General features: G+C 40.3%; 1 protein-coding gene across 14 annotated transcripts in view; it reads left to right on the top strand.

Moving 5' to 3' along the window:
* The window catches only part of NRXN3 (neurexin 3), a 1,414,514-nt gene that overhangs the window by 1,059,153 nt on the left and 327,790 nt on the right, over positions 1–27,571 (top strand). For all 14 annotated transcript variants that reach the window (XM_054567201.1, XM_054567200.1, XM_054567197.1 and 11 more), the window contains one exon: positions 8,581–8,762. In XM_054567201.1, coding sequence (XP_054423176.1) covers positions 8,581–8,762 — 182 coding nt within the window. The remainder of the gene's footprint in view (positions 1–8,580; positions 8,763–27,571) is intronic.

Here is a 27,571-nt window from a genome sequence, read left to right as displayed (position 1 = left end):
GATGGTCTGAAATCTCTTCCCTTCCACAGGTGACTTTAGTTTTGAGAAAAGCCAGAATTCGCAGGGCACAAGTCTGGGCTGTAGGGAGGTTTAGTCACCTGGGTGATTAGATGTTTCTGCATGAGATGTGATACATGAGTGGGCACGTTGTCCTGATGAAGCTTCCAATCACCAGTTGCCCATAGCTGCAGCCTTCTGAATCATCTGAATAGCTTCCATGGAGGAATGTTCAAGCTTAATGAAAAATTTGATACAGATTCATTGCTTTATCTGTTCAGTCATTTTGAATGCTAGGGCTACACAGTACACATGCTCACTCAGTGGTGTCTACCACCCCTGCTGACTAGTACAGTGAAGTCATCATTGTTCATGCATGAACATTCCAGTCCACTCTCCTTGGCTGCCAGGTTACATTGATGCCATGCAAACCATTCTTGTTATATTAACAATGGTTGGACTTTTTCCAGACGGATCCTGTATGTTCTATGACAAAGGGACATCTGTGTCATAGAAGCAAGAGTCATTACCCATAAAAATATTAGTCAACTTTTTGAGTAAAATAGTATTTTATGTATTAGAGTCACAAATATATCCAAGTCATTTGTTTATAGATCAGGCCCCTTCAGAGTGTGGAGTCTGTCTCTATCAAGTATTTAAATCAAAGTACTGGAAATAAGCAACTACTCTTCATCTGCATTTCTTTTTCAGAGAATATGCAGTACTTAGAGATCCCTTGATTGCTCTTATTAGAGAAGGTAGTTCAAACCTGTTGAATAAAAAGAGTCAGATGAATGTGCTCTGAACCTCCCTTTTATTCTACGTCCCATTAGATGTCACCAGAAGGAATGAGTTTCAGAAAAAAATGCTACAGAAAAGACTGATGAGTAATTATAAAGTGATCATTTTTATTTTTTTATTCATTTATATTTTGCCTAAGGACAAATGTGTACATGGTCTTTGCACTTAGTTAATGTTCTGTAAAATAGAATATCATATATGTATCTGTAGATGGATAGATAGAGCAAAGTGATTTAGAAAATGAGGGGTAACATAAAACAATTTGACTAAAAATGGGTGTGATTTTGTTATCTGAGCCTGCCAAAAATCCACCAAAGAGAAATCATGTAATGGTCTTTCTGGTTAGATATCTTTTATAAATTGGAAGCTATGTTCTACTCCATCATGGGAGATGTTGTAAATTCTAATTGATGGGTCTTTGTGAAATATTTCCACACTGAGATGAAATGACAAAGAGCTGAGGTGGATTAATGGGCAGATGCCTGAATGACAATGTGCAGACATGAAAGTATAGATGAGCCAAGTTTTATTGATTAATTCAACAGCACTTACTTCCTGAGCATCCTCAGTGTTGATAGAGGGATAAATTTAAATAGCCCTGTCCTCTAGGAGCTCGTGGTACAGAAGAGTTTTAGATTTTCATTTTGTTTGACATTAAAACTTAATATTTTCTTAAACCTGAATATTGTGCCATTTCCTAGAATTTATTTTGCTTTGTTATGTAAGAAAATAGCTTGGATATAGAAATTAAATTGAGTTGGCTAGGAGATAATTTCTGAAATAAACTTCATGAGAGCCCACCCTTAGAAGGTAGAGTTTTACAAGTGCGGTGAAATTAAATCAGGAGCCACCTATTGCCTGACCTTGCTTCATACACATCACAGAGACCAACTTCACGTTAAATCATTAAATAAAATAAAATGATAAGCCCTGTACTGCCATTCCCACTGTGAGGGAACTGAGTTTCCATCTTGTTTTTCTCTCTCTTCTCTCCATCATCATCCCCATTCCCAAAAAGATGCACAAGTAAAGGTCAAAGAAAATCCTATTAAGAATACAGTTTGACATAATTAAAAGAATGTAGATCATTGAGTTAGGCAGATCTTGATTAATTTCTTGATGTCACTAGATCTTGGGCAAGTCATTCTATAGCTTCCCTTATCTTTAAAACTGGAATAGTGACTGCTACAGACTTAACTTTGTTCCCCCCAAAATTGTATGTTGTCCTTACCTCCTGTACCTCAAAATGTAACTGTATTTGGAAATAGCATCTCTGAAGAGGTAATTAAGTTAAAATGCAGTTGGTATGATGGGCTTTAATCCAATGACTGGCGTTCTTATGAAAAGAGAAAATTATGGCACAGATGAGTGAAGAGGGTAGGCCATGCCAGGGCACACTGAGAAGGCAGCCATTTACCAGCCAAGCAGAGCGGCCTTAGAGGAAACCAACCCTGCTAACACCTTGATTTCGGAATTCTCGCCTCCAGAATTATGAGAAAATAAATTTTAAGCCACCCATTCTGTTGTACCTTGTTATGGCAGCCCTAACAAACCATCACAGCAATAATATCTAAAGTGAAAGATAAATGAATTTGAAATTTTATACTGTATACTATACCATAATATGGTATTAATATATGGGGGTTGGCAAAAGGAAGTTTACAGTTATTCTTATGGAAAAAGACAAATAATACCATAATTAATAAATATTTGTTTTATTTGTCTTTTTCCATATGAACAACTTTAAACCTACTTTTGCCCACCCCAGTATAATAAATTATTCATACATATAATTAGTATGAATGTTAATATTAGTATTAACGTTAGTATTATAATTAGTATTGTTAAGCACTGCCAAAGGTTTGTGGAAGAAATAATTGCTCCAAAGGAAAACAATGAGCTTTGATAATCCTTTTAAACAAGGGGGAATTTAAATGTGTCCCTGGAAGCTTTATATTTGATCAATTTCAGTGTGGGAACCATTGTCTTCTTTATCACTAATCATCTTCTTTTTCCTAAGTGGAAGAATCCTGAACCTGATGAGGACAAATAACTTTTTTAAATGTTTTCTGATGAAATGTTTTTCTGAAAATATCATTACATCTAAGGCTCAGAAAGTGGCATGATGTATATATTGGTCAGCACTCGTGAAAATGCCAAGAATCTATGTGCGATTTCATTTTACTCATGCTTTGCAGTGATACAGTGTATGTAAGGAACCACAGCAGCGAGCCATTGCAATAGCTGGAATCAGATTTGGAAATAGCACAAGTACTTAGTTCCCCTTCAGACTCCCTGGAAAATCCATGATAGCATTCCCATCCAATGGTCCAACCAAGCATGTTTGCAAGAACAGGGTTTGTACATGATGTATAATTACCCAAGAAGAATGTCTTTTTTAAATGACATTTATCACCAGACGTAAATACTGGTGGACTTTTTTAACTCATGTAAGAAGTTGGGTTAGTGGGTAGAATTTATTGGCTTTATACTTTTCTCCCACTAGCTCCTATGGAACCTTTGGCATTGGATACAATATATAATGGCTTCACTCTGTGCACGAGTTTGAGCTCCAGCATTGCCGAGCAGCTTTATACTGAAATGAACCAATACTGATTCTGCTGGGAAGTCTTGGACTGGAAACCTTACCTCTAGAATATTAGGACATGCCCTGAAATGTTGCCTCTGCTTCCCCCCGCCCCCCACCCGGCTTAGTGCTTTTAAAAAATCATTCCTTCTTTGAGAGAGAGGAAGAAATTGCCCCATATGAAGGGAGTCCTCACCTTAGTGGAGCCGCGTTTAAGAGATGGGCTGGGCGCTCCCTGATAATATACTTAACTCTTAGGCTATGTTGTCGGATTCTCCCTCAGCTGACCAGTAAATCTGATTATTTCTTTGCTGAAGATAAAGGGTGTTCTTTCAAATTGATGAAATCTCTTTTTTGAATGTTCAGTCCCTTCATTTTTGCTTCATTTAAAGCTGCTTTATTATCGCTTTTGGTGTTTATTTTAAAAAATTCAGAGTAGGCAAAGTAGATCATAACAAACCACCCATTCAATAAATGCATTGCAAGGCTGTGGTTAAAATCTGTATCACTTATCACTTATCTAGTACTCCCAGGCTGCTCCTCCTGGAATAAGGGAGCTTTTGTCGTTCACAGTTTTCCCATCTGTTATTCACCCTCCCTTCCTCCTTTTGGAGCTCTTGGTCTCTGGGGATTCCTGTAGCGAAGCTTCCTTTCCTGGGTCAGCCAGACAGCCTGAGGGGAGAGAAGACCGAGGTGAGAAAGGGAAGCTCTGGTTCTACTCTTACTCCACGACTTGAAGCCAGATCCAGTCTTTTAATCTCTTTGAGCCTTCTTTTTTTTTTTTTAAACTATAACAGTAACAAAAATATTGCCATCAGTACTTCAGTGGTATTGGAGGAAGAGGTATCAAATGAGATACTCCAAAAGAAAGCAATTTGAGAACCATTTGGAGCTATGAAAATATAAGGCCCTACTATGACAAACACCCAAACAGACTCAGGGGTGTGTGTGTTAGGGGGATGGGGGCTGTGTAACAAACTAAATAAAAGAAGTCAAGAAACTCTACTAATTAGGCCATCAGTCATTATGAGATCCTTGAGCTTCATGCCTCCATTTGCTACCAAAGGAAAAAAAAAAGTATTTGTTACTTTGGTTTTATTTAGCTGTATAGTAATTGATATGAATAGAATATAATTTTAATAACAATAGCTACATTTAGCAACACCTGAAATAATAGAGGAAGACACACATATACCTTATCGTCATGACATTTTATTCTAATTTCTTAGGCAATGTTTAAATAACATTAGAGTAGGAGTTGGACATCTTGTTTCTTAGTTTAGCTTACCTACCAGGTGGTTTGCCCATTAAGACTTATTTTTATTACTGAATTTATTATTCTACCTGTGACACTTGCTCACAAGTAAATTATCTAGTTCTCTTTAAATTTCACACTCTAAGGCTTCCCCAGGGAGATGCTTCTACCTTGTTTCATTTTAACACCCACTGAAAACTATTTCAGGGAAAGCTGAATTGCTTTAGGTTTTCTTTTAAAAAAAAAAAAAAAGATAAATACACAACCAGGATTATATTTTAAATGCTTCTCTGGAGCCATTTTACCTGTAAATATTTGATGGGGAAAATAATAAATTAATTTCAGGTAGTCTATATTTTCTAACTTTCTTCATTTTTAATACATACATATGTACATGTATGTGTACATATGTATATGCAATTTTTATATATAATATAAATCTTAAAAAGGCCCATGATTATATTCCTGTTATTAAGATCCCCAAAAGGTAATATGATATTTATATATGGTAATAGATATAGAAACAATGCATAATGACAGGGCCATGAGGTTTGTAAGTCAAAATAACAATAACAATAATTATCCAAGTGGTTCTAAGTAAGGAGAAGTTGAGTTGCTATCTATAATTAACTTGGATTCTAGTAAAACAAGCAATAATAAACACCATAAATTTAAGAACTATTTATTGGGGAAATGTGTGAACTCAAAAATAATTTATCCTCCAGTCTTCTTGAGAAATCATAGATCGTCTAATTAATCAGCGTATTGTATAAGTACATTCAACTGCTCCCCAGGACTCTGCCATGATTTCAATGGGGCTGTTCTACCATTTTCTTCCCTTTCAACCCCCCTCACAGAATACACACCAAGACATACATATACTTTCCCATCGAGCTCTGCCAAAATCACCATCAGCACCATCCCAGTAAATAGCTAATCAATTATAAAAACAATAAACCAAACCCTTAGTCTGGTGCCTTTGAGACAAAAGAAGCTGTGTGTTAAATAACGTGTCATAGTTGTTGACTATTTGAAGATAGAGTGTATCCACTGTATCTTGCTTAGTGGTGACAGTGTGGAGATTTCATTTCTGAAACACTGTGTTGGTTCGAACTGACCAAAGCAACCTCACTGCCTGCAAACCTTAAATCCTGCAATGTTAAATGGACAAAATGCTGCCATAGTAATTTTTTCTTCAATTGAATTGATCACTTTTTGCTAGCAAGCAGGAAAACTACATGGTTCAGATTATTAATAAATGTAATATGGTTTTAGCACCAGCATACTAAACACAGAGAGAAACCAGCTATCAACTACTAGGCTCGGGGGAGAAAACATTTGATGTGATACTGCATGGCTTAGAAATGAAAATCTTTAATGGATTAAGAAGGGTTCTTACAGTTTCTGGGATGTTCCCTAAAAGTTGATTTGTAATCTACATTTAAAAATAACAAAATAAACTTTTTAATTTGAAAATGTAAACCAAAATAATTCCATGTTCTCCCAGGACTGTAGGCATTTTATATTAAAATTAAATGAAAGCTTGTATTTATCTTTTAAAACCATTCAAGATAGCAAAGTAATCTGAGGAGGAAAAAATAACAGGTAACCTGAGAGAAAGCTGTAACTATTAAGTTCCCCTAAAGCCAGCATTGGACTATGGGAGCATTCAAAGTCTTTATCACCTTTACTAGTAAATTCAGTTCCAAGAATACATATTTTAATATTTATTTCTACATAGCAGAATAAGCCATATGGTAGGGAATTTGTATCTTTTATGCCATTTTCACCTGCAAACTTAGAATTATCTAACACAGTGACATCCTAAATTCAGGATAACAGAAGGAATAAAATAATATTAAATCATATTTTGTATCTACTTAGCCTAATGTTGCCATAGTAAAGTTTTGTTCTTTGTTTATTTAAAAATTAAAGCCATGTTGACCTTCTAACCACTGCTTATAAGAGTTTGTATATTTATCTTTTAAAATGTTTTCCCTCCTTTTATTGAAAATTACTGAACACTGCAGTGGGTGAGTAATAGAAGCAGAGTAGAAGGTTTATCAAGTTATTTGTGTGGTAAGAAGAGCAGACTAACTTTTAAAAACATGCCAGATTTGGGGGCTATGGCTTTGTTTTTGTTCCATTTTATTTTTAGGAGAAGATGTGAAAAGAATGAAGTACAATTAACTTTGTATCATTGGTACATTTCATTGTATAATTGTATTAAGCTATATGATTGGCATATGGTAAAGACAGGCTTTTGGAGGCAGGAAGCTTAAGCTGGAGACTTAAAAGAGGTGCCACTTAATTAACACAGATATTTGGGTCTGTGTTTCCAAAGAGTGTTAATAAATGGGATAGTCCATTAAACAGTTGGGACAATTCAGCTAATGAATTTGAAGAGGTTTTGCAAACTGTAAAGTACCATGCATATCTGTCACTGTTACCAAATTTCGGCTTACTCTTTTCATAGTGACAAAATTATTTCCTGATAGAGTATAGATTTATCTCTGTAGCATAATCCATTATATATTTAGGATAGAATAGAGTGAGATTTTATAAATCGCCACAAAATGCCACAGGCTGATTTGCATTTTTGGTGCTTCTATACATTAATCACTGAGTAACCTTCAGTTCTCCAAATAAAGAATAAAGGAGTGGTGTGACATTTGTAATCATCCACAGAAAGGGAATTATTTAAATTCTTCACAGATGAAGAGATATGAAGGGTAAATCATTATATCTGTATTTCTAATTTTAAGAAGCTTCGAGCGTGCTTGTAGATGGTGAGGAGCAAACATTGTTTTGCATATAGATTTAACCATAACTTTCCAAACCACAACCTAAATTCTCCAGATGACTGGAGGGCTTTTCAGACACTGTCTGCTAAGGATGGGAAAATTTGTAAAAGGAAAGTAATGTTATGTTACATGTAATATACAAACTGAACATATTGGTGCAGCTAGAATAGTGACCTTTCAAAAAGGACAAATTAGATTTTATATGTGTCAAAATATAATGTGACTTAGTGTTTAAAAAACGATGACACATGACATAGTCTCCTATTTCTAGCCTCATAGCAGTTTACTTTATTATTTCTAAACGAGCTGCATAATTCATCTCTACTTCAAACAACATCATTCAACCTAATAGTCTCTATAAACTAAATGTAGGCCAGTGCTCGAGATTTTTAGTGAATTCTAAAGATATCTGAATGCTTGTCTAATGTTGCTTTAAAATATTTTCAAGCGTTGGACTGTATTCAGTGGGAAACATATGAGACAATCTGGTGCCAAATGTTCTTTGAACTTGGAGATATGGTAACATATGGAAGTACTCACTGTGCGTAACATACATACAGCCATAGAAACTGCAATCCTGTGGTCTATTCTGGCCACCAAATTTAAATGCTTTTCCCCAAAATCAGATTTAAAGATTACATATTTTTTAAAATATGTGATGGCGTGGGAGCCTCCACGTTACCTGCAGTTTAGTGAGATGTCTCTGGAGCTTCTCCCATCTCCACTGGCTAGAATACCCTGACAGCTAAGAGAGCGAGAGACTCACTTTCTGTCTGGTGTCTGTCCTGGCAGAGATGGCAAATTAATCCCACCCTTGAGGAAGATAGAAAGCTCTTTGTCACATGTCCCAAAACTCTCCGACACAGCGTGTCACTTGCCCTCTGCCATGAGGCAGCAGGAACTGAAGGTGTTCAGAATGTCTCTTGCTCACATCTGCTTTGTTATTAATTCATTTTGCCTGCATCTTTAATTTGGGGTGACAGCCGCCATTAGAGGCTTTGGATGAACATCCCTCTCAGGCACCAACTACTGGCATGTGGGGGCTGTTTCCTCCCCACTGGAGTCTCAACAGTGTGCCTACAGCTGGCAGCACACGACTCGATGCTTGATGGCTCCCTTTCTCCTTGCATTTGCAGCTGGCGCTACCTACATCTTTGGGAAGAGCGGAGGCCTCATCCTCTACACCTGGCCGGCCAACGACAGGCCCAGCACACGCTCGGACCGCCTGGCCGTGGGCTTCAGCACCACTGTGAAGGATGGCATCTTGGTTCGCATTGACAGCGCCCCAGGCCTCGGTGACTTCCTCCAGCTGCACATAGTGAGTACCAGGCCTCTGCCTGGATTCTCTTGTCCTCCTGGTGGTCTGAGTTGGTGAGCCAGATAAATGCAGCTGAACATTCTAGATAGCCACGGCAAAGGGGTGCATGCTTATTAAAAAGTTGCCTACATGTGTTGGGGCCACATCCAAGGGGTTGTCTGTGTGTGTTAAGCCTCATTCTCCCCTTCAGGTGTGAACCATGATGCCTCTGGGTATCTCAGGGATAAAACATTAAAAGCCCTGCCCGTTGAGACTCACTCCCTGTGTGCTTTGGCCTGCCAGGAAACTTAGCAGACTGCTTAGGCGTGAATAAGGGATGTACCTGCTGTGATTCATCTCATCCTGGTTTAAGCAGCAAAACCAGTTTAAATGTTCATGATCTTCTAGGCTGGGGGTCAGCAAAGTGTTTTATAAAGGGCCAAATAGTAAATATTCTGGTCTTTGGGGGCCATACAGTCTCCGTCAGAGCTACTCCACTCTGCAGCTGCAGGCAATGTGTTCTTAAAAAGCTTATGTGACTTTCTTCCGGTACAAAATGTATTTATTAAAACAGGCTGCTGGCTGTACTTTGGTGCCCCTGCTCTAGGCTGTGAACTTCCTCATCGAGATGTAATGAACATGTGATAAAAAACGAGGCCAGAGTGAGTGGGCGGGGCAGAAAGAAACCAGCACAATGACCAACAGTTGGTGTGTTCCTGTGTCCTGTATATTCAAAATCAGCCCAATAGGACTGCGCCCTCCGTCATTGCAGATCATTAAGAATGCAGTGCAATTCTAAGAAATTAAAATGATTTGGAGGAAAAATTACTTCATTATGAGGATAGGAAATATTTTAATAGCAACAATTAACCCATTTTATCACCTGTGCAGTCTGCAGTTAAGAAAGTAGGCTAAAGGAGGATATGATTCTCATCCATAAGTACCCAGAGTGCAGCCACCAAGAGCAAAGAGAGGAATTGTTCTCATTACTTAGCAGTGACAAGGCTAGAAAGAATGGATTTAATTTGGAGCAATAAGAATTCAGTTTAAATAGGAGGGGAAAAGCAGTTAAGAGGAAAGATCAACTGGGGATTACCAACCTCCAAAAAGGAGGAAAAGAAACATTTGCCGGGCATCTTCACATTCGCATTTCGCTAACGTGCTGGTTTACCAGGGAGAGCAGAGGCTGGGATTTCATTGCTGGTGTCCTCAATAGAGGTGGCTGCTTGGCTGGTACCACATGTACGCTCAGCCCTCGGGGCAGTGCCCATCTCTAGCCCCTGCTCTTCCCACGTGCCTTGGAAATAGCAGCAGCTTGAAGTATGAAGTTTGAGCTGAAAGCTGTCTGGTCTCAATGTGAACCAGAACAGGGCAAGACTGTTTAGGAGTTCCGGGAGCAGCTGATGAGAAATGATCACCTTCACCTTCAAAATGAGGAAGAGGGGTCTCGAATAGGGTTGTGAACGTATAATGCACTCTCAGATGCTTCAGGAACCATGTGGTACTATGAGCCTGAGCTTAGGCATTTTAAAAGGCCTTGCCAAGGAGCACAGAGAAAGGCAGCCATAGTTAGTTAGTATGGCTTGTCTCTATTTGGCCTCGAAGAACCACCATAATTTGCAAAACTCGGTGAGATTTATGGTGCATATAACTTAATGACTATTTCATGGTGGTGATAACTAGGTGATTATTAACAGCTCACTTGCCTTTTCCTGGTGATTTATCTTCCTTTCTTGTTCAGTGTGGCTTACTAAGAAAAATGTGATCTGGCATAGCCATGAGCACCTTTTTTGAGAGAGATAGTGTGTCACCGGCCGGTTGACTTCTCCCATTCATGTAGAGCCTCTCCACTTCTAAGAGAAATGCTTTCTTATTTTCTGACAGTTTTCTTGCAATGGGCACTGTTTTTATAAAGTGGACATGAGGGTCCTGAGAACTATACATTCCACACCTTCCAAAGTTTACCTCAAAGTATACGGTACCCCCTTGGGTCCTGTGGCCTTATTCCAGTGAAGCTGCCATTGCTTAAACTTTCTAGAAAATCTAAACTGATCATCTGTCCCTCAGAGCTTGGGGTAGAAAAGGATATCATCATCTGATACTTTTTTAGAGAAAAGGAGAAGAGACCTTCTGATGTGGAGAAATCGCACTCCTCTGGACTGAGCCTGAAATGCTGGTGGCCTTCTGAGCATGGGGCCATGGGATTGGTGCAACCCTCATAAACCACGTTTTGTTTCCCTAGCTATGTGACTATTTCCAAATAAAAATTTATTTATGAAAACAGGCTGCAGGCTCTATACTTTAGTGACCTCTGCCTTAGGCTGCAAACGTCCTCATAATGTTATAAAGAAAATGCCGTAACAACTGAGCCCAGAGTGGCTCAGTTCCTCGCCACACTTGGGAATACAGGAATCCAAGTGGAAGATCGTAAGACTTGATTCCAAAACCAAACTCTTGTTTTGGATATTTATACAGAGGCATCAGGAAAATGAAGCCATGAATACATTCTAAGAAACTTTCATATGGCTTTTACAAGCTGTAAAACATGGATTTGTTTACTGAATGCAGTTTGTTTCCTTGCACTAAAGGAGGTTATTCCAAAGTAAGGCACTTAAAGGCGTTAGTGAAAGTGGAAAGGGTTAGGCAGGAGGTGAAAGATTTCGTTCCCCCTTGCAGTTCACCTAGGAGGGGAAAGGCTCACTGGGGACAGGGGGGTAGGAAGGGAAAGTGATAGCAGACGTGAGGAGGAGGTAAAAGCAGGGTAAACTCTAGGGACAGGGCAGAAAAGAAAGAAGTGGGCCTGGGGAAGAGAGGACAGGGGGACAGACTGCCTGCAAACGGGGGAAAGAGAGGAGAGAAGAGAGAGAGGGAAAGAGAGAATGAATTGAGAGTTTGTATTTATAAACTGGTGCTAGAGGCAGTTCCTAGGAATTCTAAGTGTTTTGAGTAGCAGTAACAGTGTCATTGAAGAAGCCCCTGTTATCCCAAGCTCGCTCATTTGAAGGAAGAGAAAATGCTGTTACAAGAACACCAGGGACTTAGCTGAGCACCCATTCCAGATGACCTGTGTGGAGTCCCCAGAGCAAGAATGGCAAACAGGCGTCGCCTTGCCTGTCGGCTTTCAGTGACTCTCACTCCCTCACTTCCTCACCGTAAGCTCTCTGTGGGAATGATGTGTGAGGGTGGCCGGCAGGCCCAGAAGGTAGTAGTTCTGGCTTCCCCCAGCCACATCTGCCACCTGTGCAGAAGCAGGACTTGGTGGAACGACATATGCAGCATGTTTATTACACTTGCTCTAGGCTATACGCTACCTCCATTACATACTTGAACTTCCTCATTTCTTTTCCTTTGTCGTCCTGAAATCCCCACACATTAAAACCTCTTTAGGAAAATAGATATCTTGTTAAACTCTCATTTCACTGGAGGCCCTTGAATCACTTCCTGATTGGCTAAAGTACCAGTCTTATTATATGATCCGTCTCATATCAGGCGAAGGTCTACAGCTCTAGCAGAATTTGAGTTTTCTTTGGCAAGTTAGGGAAAAGGGAGGAGAAATAAGCACAACTCATTTGGGAACGTACAACATTTTGGGGAATGGCAAGAATACGCGGAGAAAGCTCGGGCAGAATGAAGGCCTTGGTGCCTTAAAGTAAAGAACTGGTGCAAAAAAGGGGGAAGGGGCAGCAAGACAAAGCTGGGTAGGTGTTTAGGTACAACATTTCCTGGTTCACAGTTGGCTCAGATTGTCTGTCGTTGTGGCTAAAGGAGCAGACGCCCTTCTTTCCTTTGCTGGTTCTGTTTAAACCTCAGTCTTCCCACTCACCTGGGCCTCATGCTGGTTAAATAGGCTTTGATAGCACATCTTGAACAAGACTAGGATCGGATCATTAAAAAAGATCAGAGAAGGCCAAGAGGTCAAATGATTTAGTGATTATTTCCTTCAAATTAGTTTACATTTCTTTGTTTTTGGTTCATACTTCCTTGATGCACTGTTTTCTGTGTCAGTGATGATTATTAGTGAAATCATGCATAAAATTGTGTCTGACAAAGGTAAAAAGATGTTTGTTGACCTACATGTGCATGAAATGAAATTCTGTGGAGGGCGGGTACCTTAAGGCCAAGGGATTTTTAAAAAATCAGTATTTCAAATATAAGTTTCCTCCATTGAAATCCGTTGCTGAAAAATTAACCTGGTCCACACTTGGCGAGCAGCTGCCATTACTTCAGGCAATATCTGCCAGTTGACATCCATCTGGGCTCTATGGGGCTGTGTCATGTTACCCTCACCTTCGTTTATACAAGAGGGAAAACACTGAAAAGGACCAGAGTGCCTGTTATTGCTGTCACGCAACTCTTGACAACCTCCTTTCACCACTTACAGAATAGAAGGTCGAGGAGGACTGGGCAACCATTAGCTTTTCTTTATGTAGTTACTGCAGAGTTTAAAAAAGGCATCCTATTAATTTCTTTCTCCCTGTGTATAATTTACAGTAAATCCTCTTGGATTTGTTTTTTAATTATGAGCCTTCCAGGAACAGTGAAAATTTATGTGTCAGGGCACCTGTTTTGTTTGATCAGAAACTATAACCTTCCCCATTGGTTTCCCTTCAGACTCACAATGTAGATGCTTACGTAAAACAAGGAGGAGGCCACAGAGGACTGCTGTCTAGCCTGACCACCTTTCCACGATGGCAAAGTGCTCTTCCAAAACTGCCCGCCCCAGAGAAAAGGCCGGAGGCTGGCAGTGTTCTCTTTGTGTCCTGTTGGGGGAAATTGGATGTTTATTAGGTTTGGTTTGTATAGTAGTATTTTTTACTATGTAGACTCCTGGAGAAGAGACTCCTGGAGAGTGAGGGGGAGCAGAGTGGAAAATGATAAATGGTCTGTCCATCATGTTTGTTGCATCTTTGAATCGCTGGCCTGGAAGCTTCATGGGCCATCTCTGTGTGGGGTGTTTATAGTAAACCATCACCATCTGCTGGGTTGGTCTTCTGTGAGGTGAGGTGACTGTTAGCTTAGATTCATGTCTGGATTTGGCCAGGGGCAGAGCTGGGTTTGATTCAGGCACTGGATTTGGGGGAATCTGCAGAGGAGTAGAGAGGAACACTGGCGTTTCTGAGCCTGGTGAGGCAAGTCAAGAGGGAAAGAACAAGAGAACCACAAAGGTGCCCGACAGATGCAATTTCGTTTCCCACAGAGTGCTGTGCACTGCAGGTCGGCTCTGCATTTCCTTTCAGTGCTATTTGTTCTTAGTGAAAAAGGCCTCTTTGGGTTTTCTGGGCTTAGGAGCTTTTCCAGATCACTAGGCACTTCTGTGGAGGGGCCTGCTGGGGATCCCGTCTGCAGCTCCCAGGTGAGCCCTTGGGCCCGGGCAGAGTTGGAGGAGAGGTGGGAGAAGCCAGTGGAAGTGGGGATTTGATGAAGTGACTGCTTATGTAAGCAGGACCAGAGGCAGCTGCCTGCATGGGGCTCCGTGTGTGCTTTCTCAGATCTCTATTTTTCCCAAGATATTTCTATCTAAATCTGTTTATTTTGATTCCACACTTGTTTGTGAGAGGCAGTGTGCTATAGTGGAAAAATGTACTTTATGTGAAATGGAGAGATTTGGATTTGAGTCTCATTTCTTCAGTATCCAGCTAGTGAGTTGACTTGGAGCAAGGCACCCCTCCTCTTCTTATAAATGGGCACAGAAATCTGATGTTACAAGGTTTTCTGGAGGTTCAAGTGAAATAAAGTATTTGGAAGTTGTCTGTTATCAGCAAAGGACTGTACATCTGTAGAAAGGTAGTTTGCTTAATGAATATCCAGAAGGTGACGACTTCACCAGACAGCTCCCCGCCGCCAAAAAAAAATTAGTGATAGGAACACTTTTAAAATAGAAAGTAGAATCTCATTTTTAAGGATTTTTAAAAGTCTGTTGGGACTTTTTCTGTAAACAAGTTCCTGTTTTATCTGATCAAAAGCAAAATTTTCTGAATTTTCTAAAAAGTTTTCAGATCCACAATTGAGACTTGGCATTTCCTGTTAGCTCATAGAGAAGAGCCAGTTCCGTGTGAGGGAGGCCTGGTTAGGTATGAAGTGTCCTGGAATCTCAGTGTAGGGCCTTATGTCCCTATACAGTGTAGCATTGTGGCTCCATAGCCCTTCGGTATAATGTTCCAAAGTTCAATGTCTCTACACCACACTTAAAAGTATAATCCACCTTGCCCTGAAGTTCCTTCTTTAATTGAATGAACCATGGGAAATAGAAACATCCATCTTTCTAAGAGAACAAGGGAAGGGGAGGAGGAGGAGAGAGAAGAGGGGAGGAGAAGGAAAAGAACCAAGCGATAATGAGGACCCGCAGAACCTCTCTGGGCTCCATATGAAAGTGGTTGAAGCCCCACCATGGGCCCCTGATGAAGACGTAAAGGGCTTGGCCCTATATTTGGGGGTTATAAGAGCCTAAAAGACCAACATCATTGCTAGAACCAACATCTTATTATGGGTACATCCAGATTGAGAGGAGATGGGTAGCTGCTACCACCAAGTTAACTGGGAACCCAAAAAGCACATACACAAATAAAAGGATTTCATAGATTTGGATTTCTCAAAACTGGAAAGAGAATTGAATGATAAATTCAGTGTGCAGATGAAACATACAAAAATGTCATCATAAAAACCGAGTTGACAAATTGTGTAGAAAATATTTTATGGCTGGTCAACAATTATGAGAAGCAGAGGACAAATGGCCACATCTTTCTCATTTATCACTTATACCAGTGACCCTTTGGCTATGAATGGATGATAGTCATGTTCCAGAATCCTCAGTGCATGCGTAATATGAATTTAGAAAAATTTGGATTCAGATAGCTCATGAGTGTTATTTATTACATGTAAATTGAGTGTTTCTTTATGTGCCAGGAAAAGTGCTACAGTTGGGGGTACTGTGATCAACTGTGACTTACCTGGAGCTAACAGGCTGGAAAGGCCACAGTAATTAAAATATGAGAAATTAGGGGTTTTTTTACACATTACAAGATGATGTATATAAAACTCTTGCATAACTCCTGGAATACAATGGGCCTTTCATCATGGATAGCTTTAATATTATTGTCACTTTTACTTCTGTTAACATTGTTTTAAAGTCAAAGAAAATAATATACTTTATTTCCCTAAATAATGAATACACTTTCATAAGACCTCTGAGACTTTAACTTAAGTAATCCAAAGTTCTAGGAGCAGTCAGGATGCTTACAAGTTTAGAGCCAGCCTCATGGTATCCTAGATGATGCCTGTTATTCCAACAGCTGATAGTTCCAAGTAACAGAGGCTTTTTAGACACATGAACCTGAAGTTCAGCCAACAAGGCAAATGCCAGGCACCATCAGGCAAGTGCTGTGGCTCAAATGACTTAATGGCAAGCCTACCTTAACGCCGTCGGTTGGATGAATTACCTCATTGACCCACCGCTTGCACTGTTACTAGTCATTACTTCTGGGGTATTGTTCAGTGCAACAGGGCAAGAAATAACTCATTGACTCCCTGAAGCTGTAGATGATGGATTTCTAACCCCTGGCTGCATTCAGAAGGTACGGAAGCGTACCGCATTGATGGGGGAATTCATTAGCCACCCACCCCGTAGCCTCATATGCTTAGGTCCTGATGCTGTCACTGCTGCTGTTTCATCTTGTTAGTGTTTCCTTAATAGGCAGCAGAGGGAACTGTATAATTGTATTAGCTTCAAAGACAGTAGTGACAGCCAGACCTGTCATTTTCCAGCCTGAGAGGACACCGTTGGAGCCTAGAATCACTTAAAGACATTTAGATAAGCCCTGTTGATGGACCAAGCTAACCTTCATCCCAAAGTCAGTTTATACTCAGGATAACAGAAGATGGCTGGCAATTAAGTCTCACGTTCTATCCTTGATTCCGCAGTTAACCTCTTTTAATTAGGTTTATTTTTCTATTCTGTTTTCTATAAAATAACAGGTGATTTAATGGTATAAGATGATTATTTCATAGAGTTAGTTAGGACTGTATCTTTAGACATCTTTACATTACTGCCATTACTATCATCATTAATACTGACTGACAAAGTACCAGGTATGAGACACTGTATAAGAACTTTGTTTACACTTCCTTATTATGAGCTCACAGCAACTCAATGAGGTAGTCATTATTAATATCCTCACTTTGTAAATGAGGCAACTAATGTTTAATGAAGCTTAGGAATTTTCCTAAGGTAGGACCACTAGTAAATGGCTGAGCAGGCCTTCAAATTTGGTTCTGACTCTTAATTACTATTATACTCCTAATAAAGGTATCAGGGTAGAAATTATAGTGGTGATCATTTACATTCAACACGTATTTATGGAACAGCAATTTATTTGGAGTTGTTGGATGGACCCAGTGGCCAGATCCCATGAACTATTATGGTCCCCAAATGATGATTTTAATCTGGTGTGTATCCTCAGGCCTTGCGCCGTGCTTCTTGGAGCGTCATTTGGGGGAGGCAGCCTGTATTTAAGGTCATGCTACAGTTCCCCGAAGAACAAATCCTCTGATCCCGCGGATTGCCATGTGCAATGAGGCACAGAATCTGATTACCCTTAGCATTATTTTAGCTTGGATAGTTACAAATGTTACTAGTGGTCCTAAAATTATCCAGCTCTTCCTTAATTGTAAACTGCCACACTTAGGTTACTAAAACCCTTTTGGAAATGAATTCTACTGATTGACTTTTCATGGCTACACACTCATATTCTTACCTGATGGCCTATATGTTTTTGTAATCTCGTCTGTACTTGCTGTTTTATTCATTGTCCAGACAGCATGCTAACCACTTCATATGTATCAATTTATTTAGTCCTTGTGACACTGTCAAATTGATGGGATTACTTCTCTTTCAGAGATTATGAAACTAAAGCTCAGAGAATTAAGGAGCCATTTGTTCACAGGGCGAAGGGAGGGGAGGAGGACTGAAATATTGGTGTGTTTGGTTCTAATGCCATATATACTGCTTTCCATAATTACCTATTTAATATTGAGGTCAGACGGGGCGATTTTAGCAGGACCTGTGATATTTTTTTAATGTCCACATGACTTAAAATATTAAGCAGAGACAGAGGGATGGAACACAGCATTTGGGCTAAGGTAGAATACACATGTGGAGCTAAGTCACTTTCTGTTTGGATTTGATTCTTCACATTATGTTATGTTTTATTGTTTCCCAGTATTTTTGTCTCAGTGGCATTAAAGCGCCTGATTAAGTTCAAAATGCTTTATTAAACACCCCTATGCAAGATGGGTGTGGAAACCAAAGGTTTGAATGTGATGTGGTGGACCAAGAGGTTCAGAGGTAATGATTGTTCCCAAATTATAACAAAAATCCTTTCTAGTGGTCTATATCTGAACAGAGATTATTGGATCAATCCATTCTCACATTTCAGTGTGTGATAAATGCTATAATAGAAGTCTTTAAATCTTCTTGCTTGCAAACCCTAAATCATCTCAGATAATACAGAAACACATCTAGTCTCCCTGCAGTCAGTATTTAATTTTTCTTTTTTTGTATTTCTAATTTAAAACCAAATATGAGCGTCTTCACAGCAGCCCTGGGCTCTCATCCACTGGTGTGCCTAGCCTCTAATGTCTAGTGGTGGAGTGGAGTACACACTTGAAAGGTAGACCTTTACACTGCAAATCACATCTCCTGAAGTGGGAGCAGATTCTTTTCAGCTGGCCCCTGATTTGATGTCTAATTCCTAAGGTTAGCCGGCTTTCATGTTTGCTGCTTAGGTCAGCAGTCCTTGAGCTGGTTTTGTTGCATGGCTAAACAGCAAAGCTAAAATTCAGAACTAAAGAGTGAAAGGGGAAAATGATTTTGGTGTGCAGTGTTTCCTGAAACATGATGCATAATGGGTAAGGGTCTTTGGCTATCCACAAAGGAGAGCTACTTTTTAGGAAAACAAGACAAAATTCTCCCAGAGGTTTGGTTGGGAATATACACAGGGACACATAGCAAAAAAGCCCAACTGAAAAACAGCTGAAGATGAGAAGCAGGTGGGAGGAATAGAATTTCCAAGTTCAAATTGCCCAGGCAGGGAAAGATTACTAACCTAGTTTAGTGCATAACAATTTGTTCATTATTTTTTTCGACTGGTTCCTACTACATGTCAGGTGAGTGCTAGGTGCCGGGGATACAAAGGCAAGTGACAAACTCCCTGTCCTGTGGGGTTTGCACTCGAGCACAGGAGGCCCAAGCAGTGGGCACAGGCAGTCAGAACCCGAGTTCTGCAGATCTTTGTGAGGACATGAGGTCATGTATATTTAATTAATGAACTTATTAACAGACTGGTAAATCCCCACCAAAATTTTATTTCCATCTTTCTGCCGTTCTCTATTTCCCAAATCTCCACATGAATCTCTCTTGCCCTTATAATCAAAAAAGAGCAAAGGGCCTTCTCCCCAGCTAGGGGTCCTACGGCTACTACCATACCAACCACTCTAGTTTGTCTTCAGTACCAAAAGAAAAAAAAACAAAAGAATCACATCTTCAATTTCTAGGATTTTTTTTTTTTTTTTGAAATGACTGTGTCCATTCCTATTGTTTCATTTTGTAATTCTGCAAGATTTCCTCAGAACATCCATCTATATTTCACAGACAGCAAATTGCTAGAGGCATCCACATAGCACTAATGGAGAAAAAAAGAAAAAGGAAAAAAACCAAAATGGACCGAATGAAGAGCCCTCCCTCCATGGGAGACAGACCACATTATTTCCGGTATACTTTTCAAACCTACCTGGACTGTCAAGTCTGCATATTGACCTAGAGCTTCCCTCCCCAATCCCAATTATTTACAAGATCACCCTGTGTGGTAACAGTATCAGTACGAATTAGGTTTTCTCCTTCACTTAACTGAATGCTATAAGACACAGAATGGAACCACATGTTTTGCTTTGATTCCCACACAAACACTGCAAAACAGAGTATGCGCCTCCTCCTTCAAGCTGTGTGTGTGCGTTAAACACGTGTAAATGTTGGACTGAAATGCAGACATAGTAAGTCAGCTCTGGAGAAAACTGTAGAAGTCTTTTACCTTTCTCTAAATCTTGATCTTTTATTTGAGCAAAGTCTACTGAGATTTAAAAAACATTATTTTACAACGATCCTCCCAAAGAGTTACATGGATTTCATCCATTACATGCGTATTCACCATACTATCACAAACCTTTTGGAAGTGGGAACCTACCATTACCTCTCTCCTTATAAATTGCTATCAATTTTTGATAAAGAGAACAACCCCCCCCCCGCCCCCACTAAATATATCTGTTATGAAAGAACACAGATGCCGCATTAGGGAAATTTTCCCTGTGTTTCTACAAATTGCTTCTTTGTTGAAAGTGAGAGCTTGGTATAAATAGTACATCAACAAAGGAATCCCCTTTGATACTAACCCCGAGCCTAGCAGGAAGACCAAAGTTCTCTTTGAGGCATGGAGATGAAGCTCTGGTGTCCCTCTCCAAGAGAGCAACTGATATCGCAAAATAGTGACTTCATGCCAGATTCTGTGTACTTGGTTGGACCTGACATGAGCTGGTCAGGGCACTGTGACATTTCTGTCCTGTGAAGGACAAGATCACAGGATTGACACAGAATAGTTCACACAGTAGGAAAAGCGTGTGTGCATGTGTGTGTTTAGAAAGCTTAAACAAAGCAGCACTGTTCTGTGAACTCAGACTCTCCTGCTAAGCACCAAAAGCCACCCAGTCAACTTTGATCTAGAACTACTAGATTTTGAAAATGTAGCCACTGCTTTATGCACAGCACCTGCTGGAAGCAGACTCCCACGGTGGGTGTCCACAGGAGCTCGCAGTTCTGCTCGCTTCAGTCTTTAGAGTGTTGAAGGTTTGGCTCCCCCTAAGGGGGACATTCTGCTGACTCTGAGGACCGCCCATGAGGCCAGACCCAACTGTGCCCTCCTGACTGTCCGTGCTCTTTGGGGACATCCAAAATGGGATCATTACTTGCCCCAGCGCCTCCTTCCTTTCTGGATTCATTGGAAAAAGGGCAAAAATGAAGTCTTTTTTTCAAAAAGTTCCCCCGTGTTTGACAATACTGCACAAACAAGTCCACTTTCCCAGTTGGTTCAATCATGAGTTCCTGGCTCCTAAGCCAGAGAATAGGGTGTCTCTCCTCTTCTACACTGTCAGTGTGAGGGGTTTGGAGAATGTGCTCAGCTAGTGCCCCTTGGGCCTCATCTGATACAAAAATAGGTTTTAAAATTCAGGTATTTCATATACAAACTGAGATTTCCAGTTTCCCTTCAAAATTGGAAGATTCAGCTCTCCTAGGCCAGTGTTCCCAGGTGGCATTGGTCTGCTGGGGACCAGCTGGTCAGCAGTTGCCACTTTTATGGATGTAGCATCTCTAGCCACCTCCCGCTTCACTGTGCGCTCTCTCATATGTACCGCCCAGTTTCTTCATTCATTGCTCTGCCTGCCCCACCGCTGCAGACATCTGACTCTGTGCCCCGTCTCACACCCAAACCGTGGTAACAGTTTGGAATTCTACCTTCACAATTATATACAAATAGTGCCCTCAGACATTTTTTATAGACGCAGCTATGTTTAACACTTAGATTAGGAGACCTTAGGAGCTTACTTTTACATTATTATCCTAAGGGTATATATTTGCCTACTCAAAAATATTTGGGGCTCACATAGTCTTACATTTCACACATCTAATTTGTTAGGTAGCATAACACATTTAATGATATTAATGGTTGACCTTACTGATGCTCAGCCTTCATACTGAACACAGAATCGTAATGTGTAAATGAAGATTTTGTTAATTTCTCTGAGACAAACTGTGTATTGTTCCTAGAATATGACATTACATAGACTTTACATAAAATAACACATTTTCTGTACTTTAGTTCGTAATTTTACAATATTGGCATGTCAACATTTTCTTAACTATTCTTATTTTCTGTAAGAGTTTTCATACAGATCTCTGATTACTTAACCTTGTCTTAGGGGGCTGCCTTTCCGGGATGGGTCTGAAGACTCCCAATTCTAACAAGCGTAAGAGGTGGCACATTATTGAGGAATACCATGTTAATTTCTGTTTCTTACCCCAGGGCTTTGGGCCATCTGTACCAAAATGCCTCCAGTGCCTCCTCTGCAACTGCTTTGCCGATTCCATTCCGCCGATAGTCGAGAATGTCTTTTTCCCCAGTCCTGACAATTTTACCTAAACTTTCTCTCCCATTGCTTCAGGCGATTGCTTCTAGTCACATCATCTTCTGAGACTATGGATATAATTCTTTCCCTTCAATTATATTTTTCTCTTGAAGGTATTTATAGGCTGTGATCTCTGTCTGCTGGAGTTGCTGCTTTGCCAGACTTACACATTTAGCTCTCACCACCTCTCCTCACATGTTTTATCTTCTAGCCTTTGTAGCACTTTTTTTTCCCCAAGCCTATCTTTGTAGCTTCTCTGATATTTCAATATTCTTCCCAAACTAGAGAGGTCAGAGTGGCATACATTCCAGGTATTACTGTGAGTATCTGATTTTAGAAAGGGAAACCAAAGGCGAGAATTACCTCACAATTGAACTTAATCTACTTCGTGACTCATAAAAATAGACAGAAATGGTAAAGGAAAGCTAACAGGGCACTGTCAGCATGTTTCCATATATGTTTTTAAATTTTTTGATTTATCTGAGAGACAGAGAGAGGAAGGGAAAGAGAGAGAGAGAAGGAAAGAGAGAGAGCTTTCTAGCTTTTAGTTCCTTAGTTCATGTCCATGGTTCATGGGTTATACATATAAATTCTTTGGCTTCTCCATTTCCTATATTGTTCTTAACATCCCCCTGTCTATTCCGTACGTACCAATTTATACTTCTTAATCCCTGCACATTTTCCCCATTCTCTCCCTTCCTTCTCCCAACTGATAACCCCCTAAATGATCTCTATATTTATGATTCTGTTCCTGTTATGCTTGTTTGCTTAGTTTGTTACTTAGATTCAATTATTGATAGTTGTCAATTGATTTGTTGTTCCACTTATTTATGCATTCATTGGTTGATTCTTGTACGTGCCCTGACCAGGGATAGAACCCACAACCTTGGTGTATCGGGACAATGCTCCAACAAACTGAGCCTGGGCCACATATTTTAACATACTGTTAGAATAATCCTGGAAGTTTACGGGGAAATGAAGATTTTTCTGAGATACAACATCTTACTTCCATTAGATACTTGTAACTATCCTTTAGAGTGAGATTTTCTTTAAAAAATCCAGGTTTCAAATATGGTTGTGTAATAAGGTTTTTTTCCCTATTGCACACAAACATTTAAACCAATGTTAGTATAAATATTAATAATATTATCTCTGTCTCTGTGGTTTAAAATTAAGAAACATTATTAAGCATTTAATCTGGGGAAGAAAGCATTAAATTGCAACATGAACCACCTTGGTAGTAGCTTTTGGTTCCAGTCCCTGCCTGATGGCTTTGACAGCATTTCATCAATGGGGCAAGTTGGGTTCAGCTTCTGGGAACACTGCAAAGGGCAAAGGCCCAGGGGAGCTCTCTTCTCCCATGGTCTCCCAATATTTTTGAATGTCCACGCATACTAGGGAAAAGAGTAAACCATGCAGTATTTATAAATCAGTAAATACATATTTATTTACTGTGTAAAGTATTCACAGGCTAATATGTTGTTTACATTATAAAGCACACAAAAACATCAGAATTTTGAAAAGCTTCAGTGTTTCAGTATTTTTCTCATAATCCCAGTGAACCAGCCTGGGTGCCTCCTGGGGGCGCTCACCCCGCTTTGGAGACCAGTGCTCCGGTGGCATCTCTGGGCAGCCAGCGTGAGCTGGAGGAAGCCCAAGCGGGGCAGGCAAACGCCAGGGGGCACCTCGGAGAACTTACCCTTCAAATGCTCCCTTTAGAGATGAAGAAAAGAAAGCCTAGAGACTTCCCTACTTAGGGTCACAGACTTGATTAATGAGAAATCTGGGGGTATAAGAAAAGCCCCATAATTTTCAGATTTTTGTGGGTAAGGAAAAGACCAGCCGTTCTATTTCAGCTGGAGTTTGAGGAAAGTGGGGGCTGAACTCCTGGGTGATGGGGTAGGAGAGGGGGTGATGCCAGGCTTTCCTTTTTTTAAAATATACTTCATTGATTATGCTATTACAGTTGTCCCAGTTTTCTCCCCTTGCCCCTTCCTCCTGGTACCCCATTCCCTCCAGCAATCTTCCCACCCTCAGTTCATGTCCACGGGTCATGGGTTATGCATATAAATTTTTTGGCTTCTCCATTTCCTACACTGTCCTTAACATCCCCCTGTCTATTCTGCACCTACCAATTTATACTTCTTAATCCCTGCACCTCTTCCCCCGTTCTTTCCCTCCCCCCTCCCAACTGATAACCCCCCAAGTCATCTCCATATCTAGGATTCTGTTTCTGTTATGCTTGTTTGCTTATTTAGATTTAGTTTGTTATTTAGATTCAATTATTAATAGTTGTGAATTTATTGCCATTTTAATGTTCATAGTTCTGATCTTCTTTTTCTTATGTAATCCCCTTTAGCATTTCATATAATAATGGCGTGGTGATAATGAACTCCTTTAGATTTACCTTGTCTGGGAATTCCTTAATGATGAAGTATCATTTGCCTAAGTCATCTCTGTTCTTTTAGGCTCCCTTTTGCTGAGCCCTCCTTACAGGTTTTCTGTCTCTCTCCAACTTAAAATTCAAAGCTTCTCATTTAATAGCAGACCCTTTAATAAGAGCACAGGTGCTGGAACCAGACTTTCTGAGTTCAAATCCTGACTCTGTTACTTTACAGTGTCACTCAATAGCTCTGTGACTTTAGGCAAGTTACCTAACTTCTCTATGTCTCAGTTTCCTCATCTGTTCAAATTGAGGACAATATAGTTTCATATGTGTTGATGTGAGCATTAAATGACTTATACCTGCAAAACCCTCAGCACACTGCCTGGCCCTATCGTACGGGTCCTTTAAGTGTTGCTGGTATTATTGTTAGCATTTATTAATATGCCTACTGCAAGCTTAAAGCACCTTGGCCCCTATCATTGCATTTTATTTTTTAGCATGCCCTCATGCTAAACAGAGAAAAGCATTTTCCTTCCCAGTTTACAAACACATAGACTAAGGTTCATGTTTATACTTATGGCCAAAATCAGTCTTGAATCCCAGGACAGATGCCCAACCTGGTGTTCCATATCAAACTACGTTTCCTTTCAAGGTGAACGCAACGTGTCAAAACCCCAGTTAGCAGAGCAGGAACACAGGCCCGCTGTTTCCTTTTTCTTCTCATTTCCTTGAAGCATCTCCTGTGCATGGGGGCTCTCCTGCCGGAGGCCGCCCCAGCCTGAGGACAGTGGCAACAGGGGGCCGAATGGGTGTCTGTTCATCCTTCTGAGCTCTCAGCCTGTGTTACAACCTTAATAGCTGCCTCACATAACTAGCTTTCTCCACCCCTGGGAGTGCTTCCATTTTCTCCAGCTCTCAGCATCAGGGAGTGTTATTAAATGATAAGGGGGCTCGCTTTCTGGTTATAGATTGCAAGAGGGTGAGAAACAATGAGTGCTGCGACACCATTGCGGGCATGTTATTGCCGGTCGTGGGAACTCCATATCAGAGAGCAAATCATGTGACAGAGCTGCATCTGAGACGCGGCTGCCCTTCCCCAGTGGGTTATTAATGGGCCTTCATACCTGGGAGGACAGATTTCGATGTCTGGGCAATGTGATAATTACAGATATGTCACTTATCATAAGCAGGGCCCAGCACCTGGGGCCGGCAGCTCTGTTCCATGTATGAGGCAGCCTCTATGCTCCAGAGACAAAAGTAAAGTGGAACTTGTTGGAGTGACCCTTTCTGAACAAGGCTATCTCAAGTTGTCACCATGGGCATTGATCGGCTCTTGGTATTGAATAGAGAAAGAGAGCTCGCTAAACAAGAGTGCTCAATTCTGAAGCGTTGGCCTATCTACTTGTACTCGAACTAAATGATATTCTTACAGATGTACACTCACTTTCCTTTCCGAGGCTTGTCTTCAGGTCTAGTGCTATTTATGCCTCACCTTTCTCCACCCATGCTTTTGGACCTGCTCATGGCCTTTTGCTATGGAATGGATAGAAGAAACGGGTCCCTGTCTCTGTGTGAGTACTGTGTCATGTGATTCCTTGGCTCTGGAATTAGTGCCCTGGGTTCATCAATCCAATCAGCTAAGTCTCCTGCCACACCTCTCTCCTACCTGAAAAGAAAAATGTGTTTGCAGAGTTTGCAGAGGTAAGCCAGGTAATTTAGCATCTGCATTGGTATTGAACTACCTACCATAGACACATGGTTCATTTTACTCAAAGGATAGCCCAGAAATAAATGCAAAACACCTCCTTTTAGAGTTCCCTTTTTCTAAAGCCCTTTCACATTTTCCTCTTTACTACATTTTACATGATTAATGTAGCTAATCACAAATGTGCACATTTGCTCCAGTTGGAGCGTAGGTGGGAGTTGATCTGGGAGGGAAGACCTTTCTCAACAAATGATTAGACACACTTTCAAATACCTAATAATTTCCCTTTCATGAGAAAGACCCAAGTGAGGTACAAACCCAATTCACATACTTCATAAGAATCAAAACATCCTTCATACGGAGTGGCTATTATCTTATAAAAATGCCTGCTGTGTCTAAAACATCAACGAAATGCAGGGATTTGTATATAAGGGTGCATTTGTCTGCTTTTGTTTTGTTTTTCCCTCTAATTCCCCTCAGTGGTCTCATAGGTAGAAACTCGTATCTTCATTTCCCCCTTGTTGAAAGGCCTCAATTCAGGGAGTTTAAGTGACAGGCCAAAGCTCCTGTCACTTGCAGGCAGCTGAGACAAGATTTAAATCCCCGTGCGCCTAGAGCCAAAGCCCAGTTTCTTCCTCCCTCCTGGGATTTCCTAGTGCCTACCCAGGTAGTTTGGTCGGGTAATCTATTTTCTCCTAAGTAAATAGTAAATTCAGGGAGGGGAGTATCTTTGAGCAAGAAGATGGATCTTACTCTGTTTAAATATTGCTTCTGGCAAAATTTTGCCATTGTTATATCCTTTTAAGATTATGGATGTCTCTGTTTCCGGAGACAATTATCTGGTAGACATAACCAGCTGGCAATGATAGATCATAACTGTGACCCAGACCAATAATGAGTGAGCATCTCCCTGCCTTCTCGTAGATGAATTCCTAGAATTTGTTATACGCCTACGGAACTGGAGAACCAACATCAGGAATATATCACCTCTCTGCTGTTGTTAAACTGGTTTGGCCAACCTAGGATGCCCAGAATTCTCAGCTCTTGAGTCCCTCTGTACCCAAGCTCCAAAGGAATCAATTAAAATTGTAGTTGAATGTTGGTGCTGAGTTAATATTAATATTGAGAAAAATAGTTGGACAGCTAAAAAAAATCACTCTAAACATAATTTTATGCTTCAGGAAGTCAAGAAAAATAAATTTAAAAAACTTGAATTTGTCCATAAGTCCCTGTTCTCCAGTGCTGTCTCTCTTTTCAAAGTGATTTTACAAGATACTCAGTTTTAATACTAACGTATAATTGTTTTAGGATATACTTACCAATGAAACTTCCAAAGAATAATATTGGTATAATGAATTATGTAAAGTCTCAGATTATTCCTAGCTTTCTGTGGCTAAACACTCTTGACACATTTTTATCAATTATATGTGGAAAGTATTGTGAAATAGACAATTTTACCAGGCTTCATTGAATAGTGTCATGCATTTCTTCCCCAAAAGGATACTTTCAATT

This window comes from Pteronotus mesoamericanus, unplaced genomic scaffold (genome assembly GCF_021234165.1).
Source record: "Pteronotus mesoamericanus isolate MK-2021 breed Mesoamerican mustached bat unplaced genomic scaffold, CSHL_Meso_final contig_182, whole genome shotgun sequence".
In the NCBI taxonomy this organism is placed as follows: domain Eukaryota; kingdom Metazoa; phylum Chordata; class Mammalia; order Chiroptera; family Mormoopidae; genus Pteronotus; species Pteronotus mesoamericanus.
The sequence above is the reverse complement of the archived record's forward strand: the minus strand, read 5'-3'. Positions and strand labels throughout refer to the sequence as shown.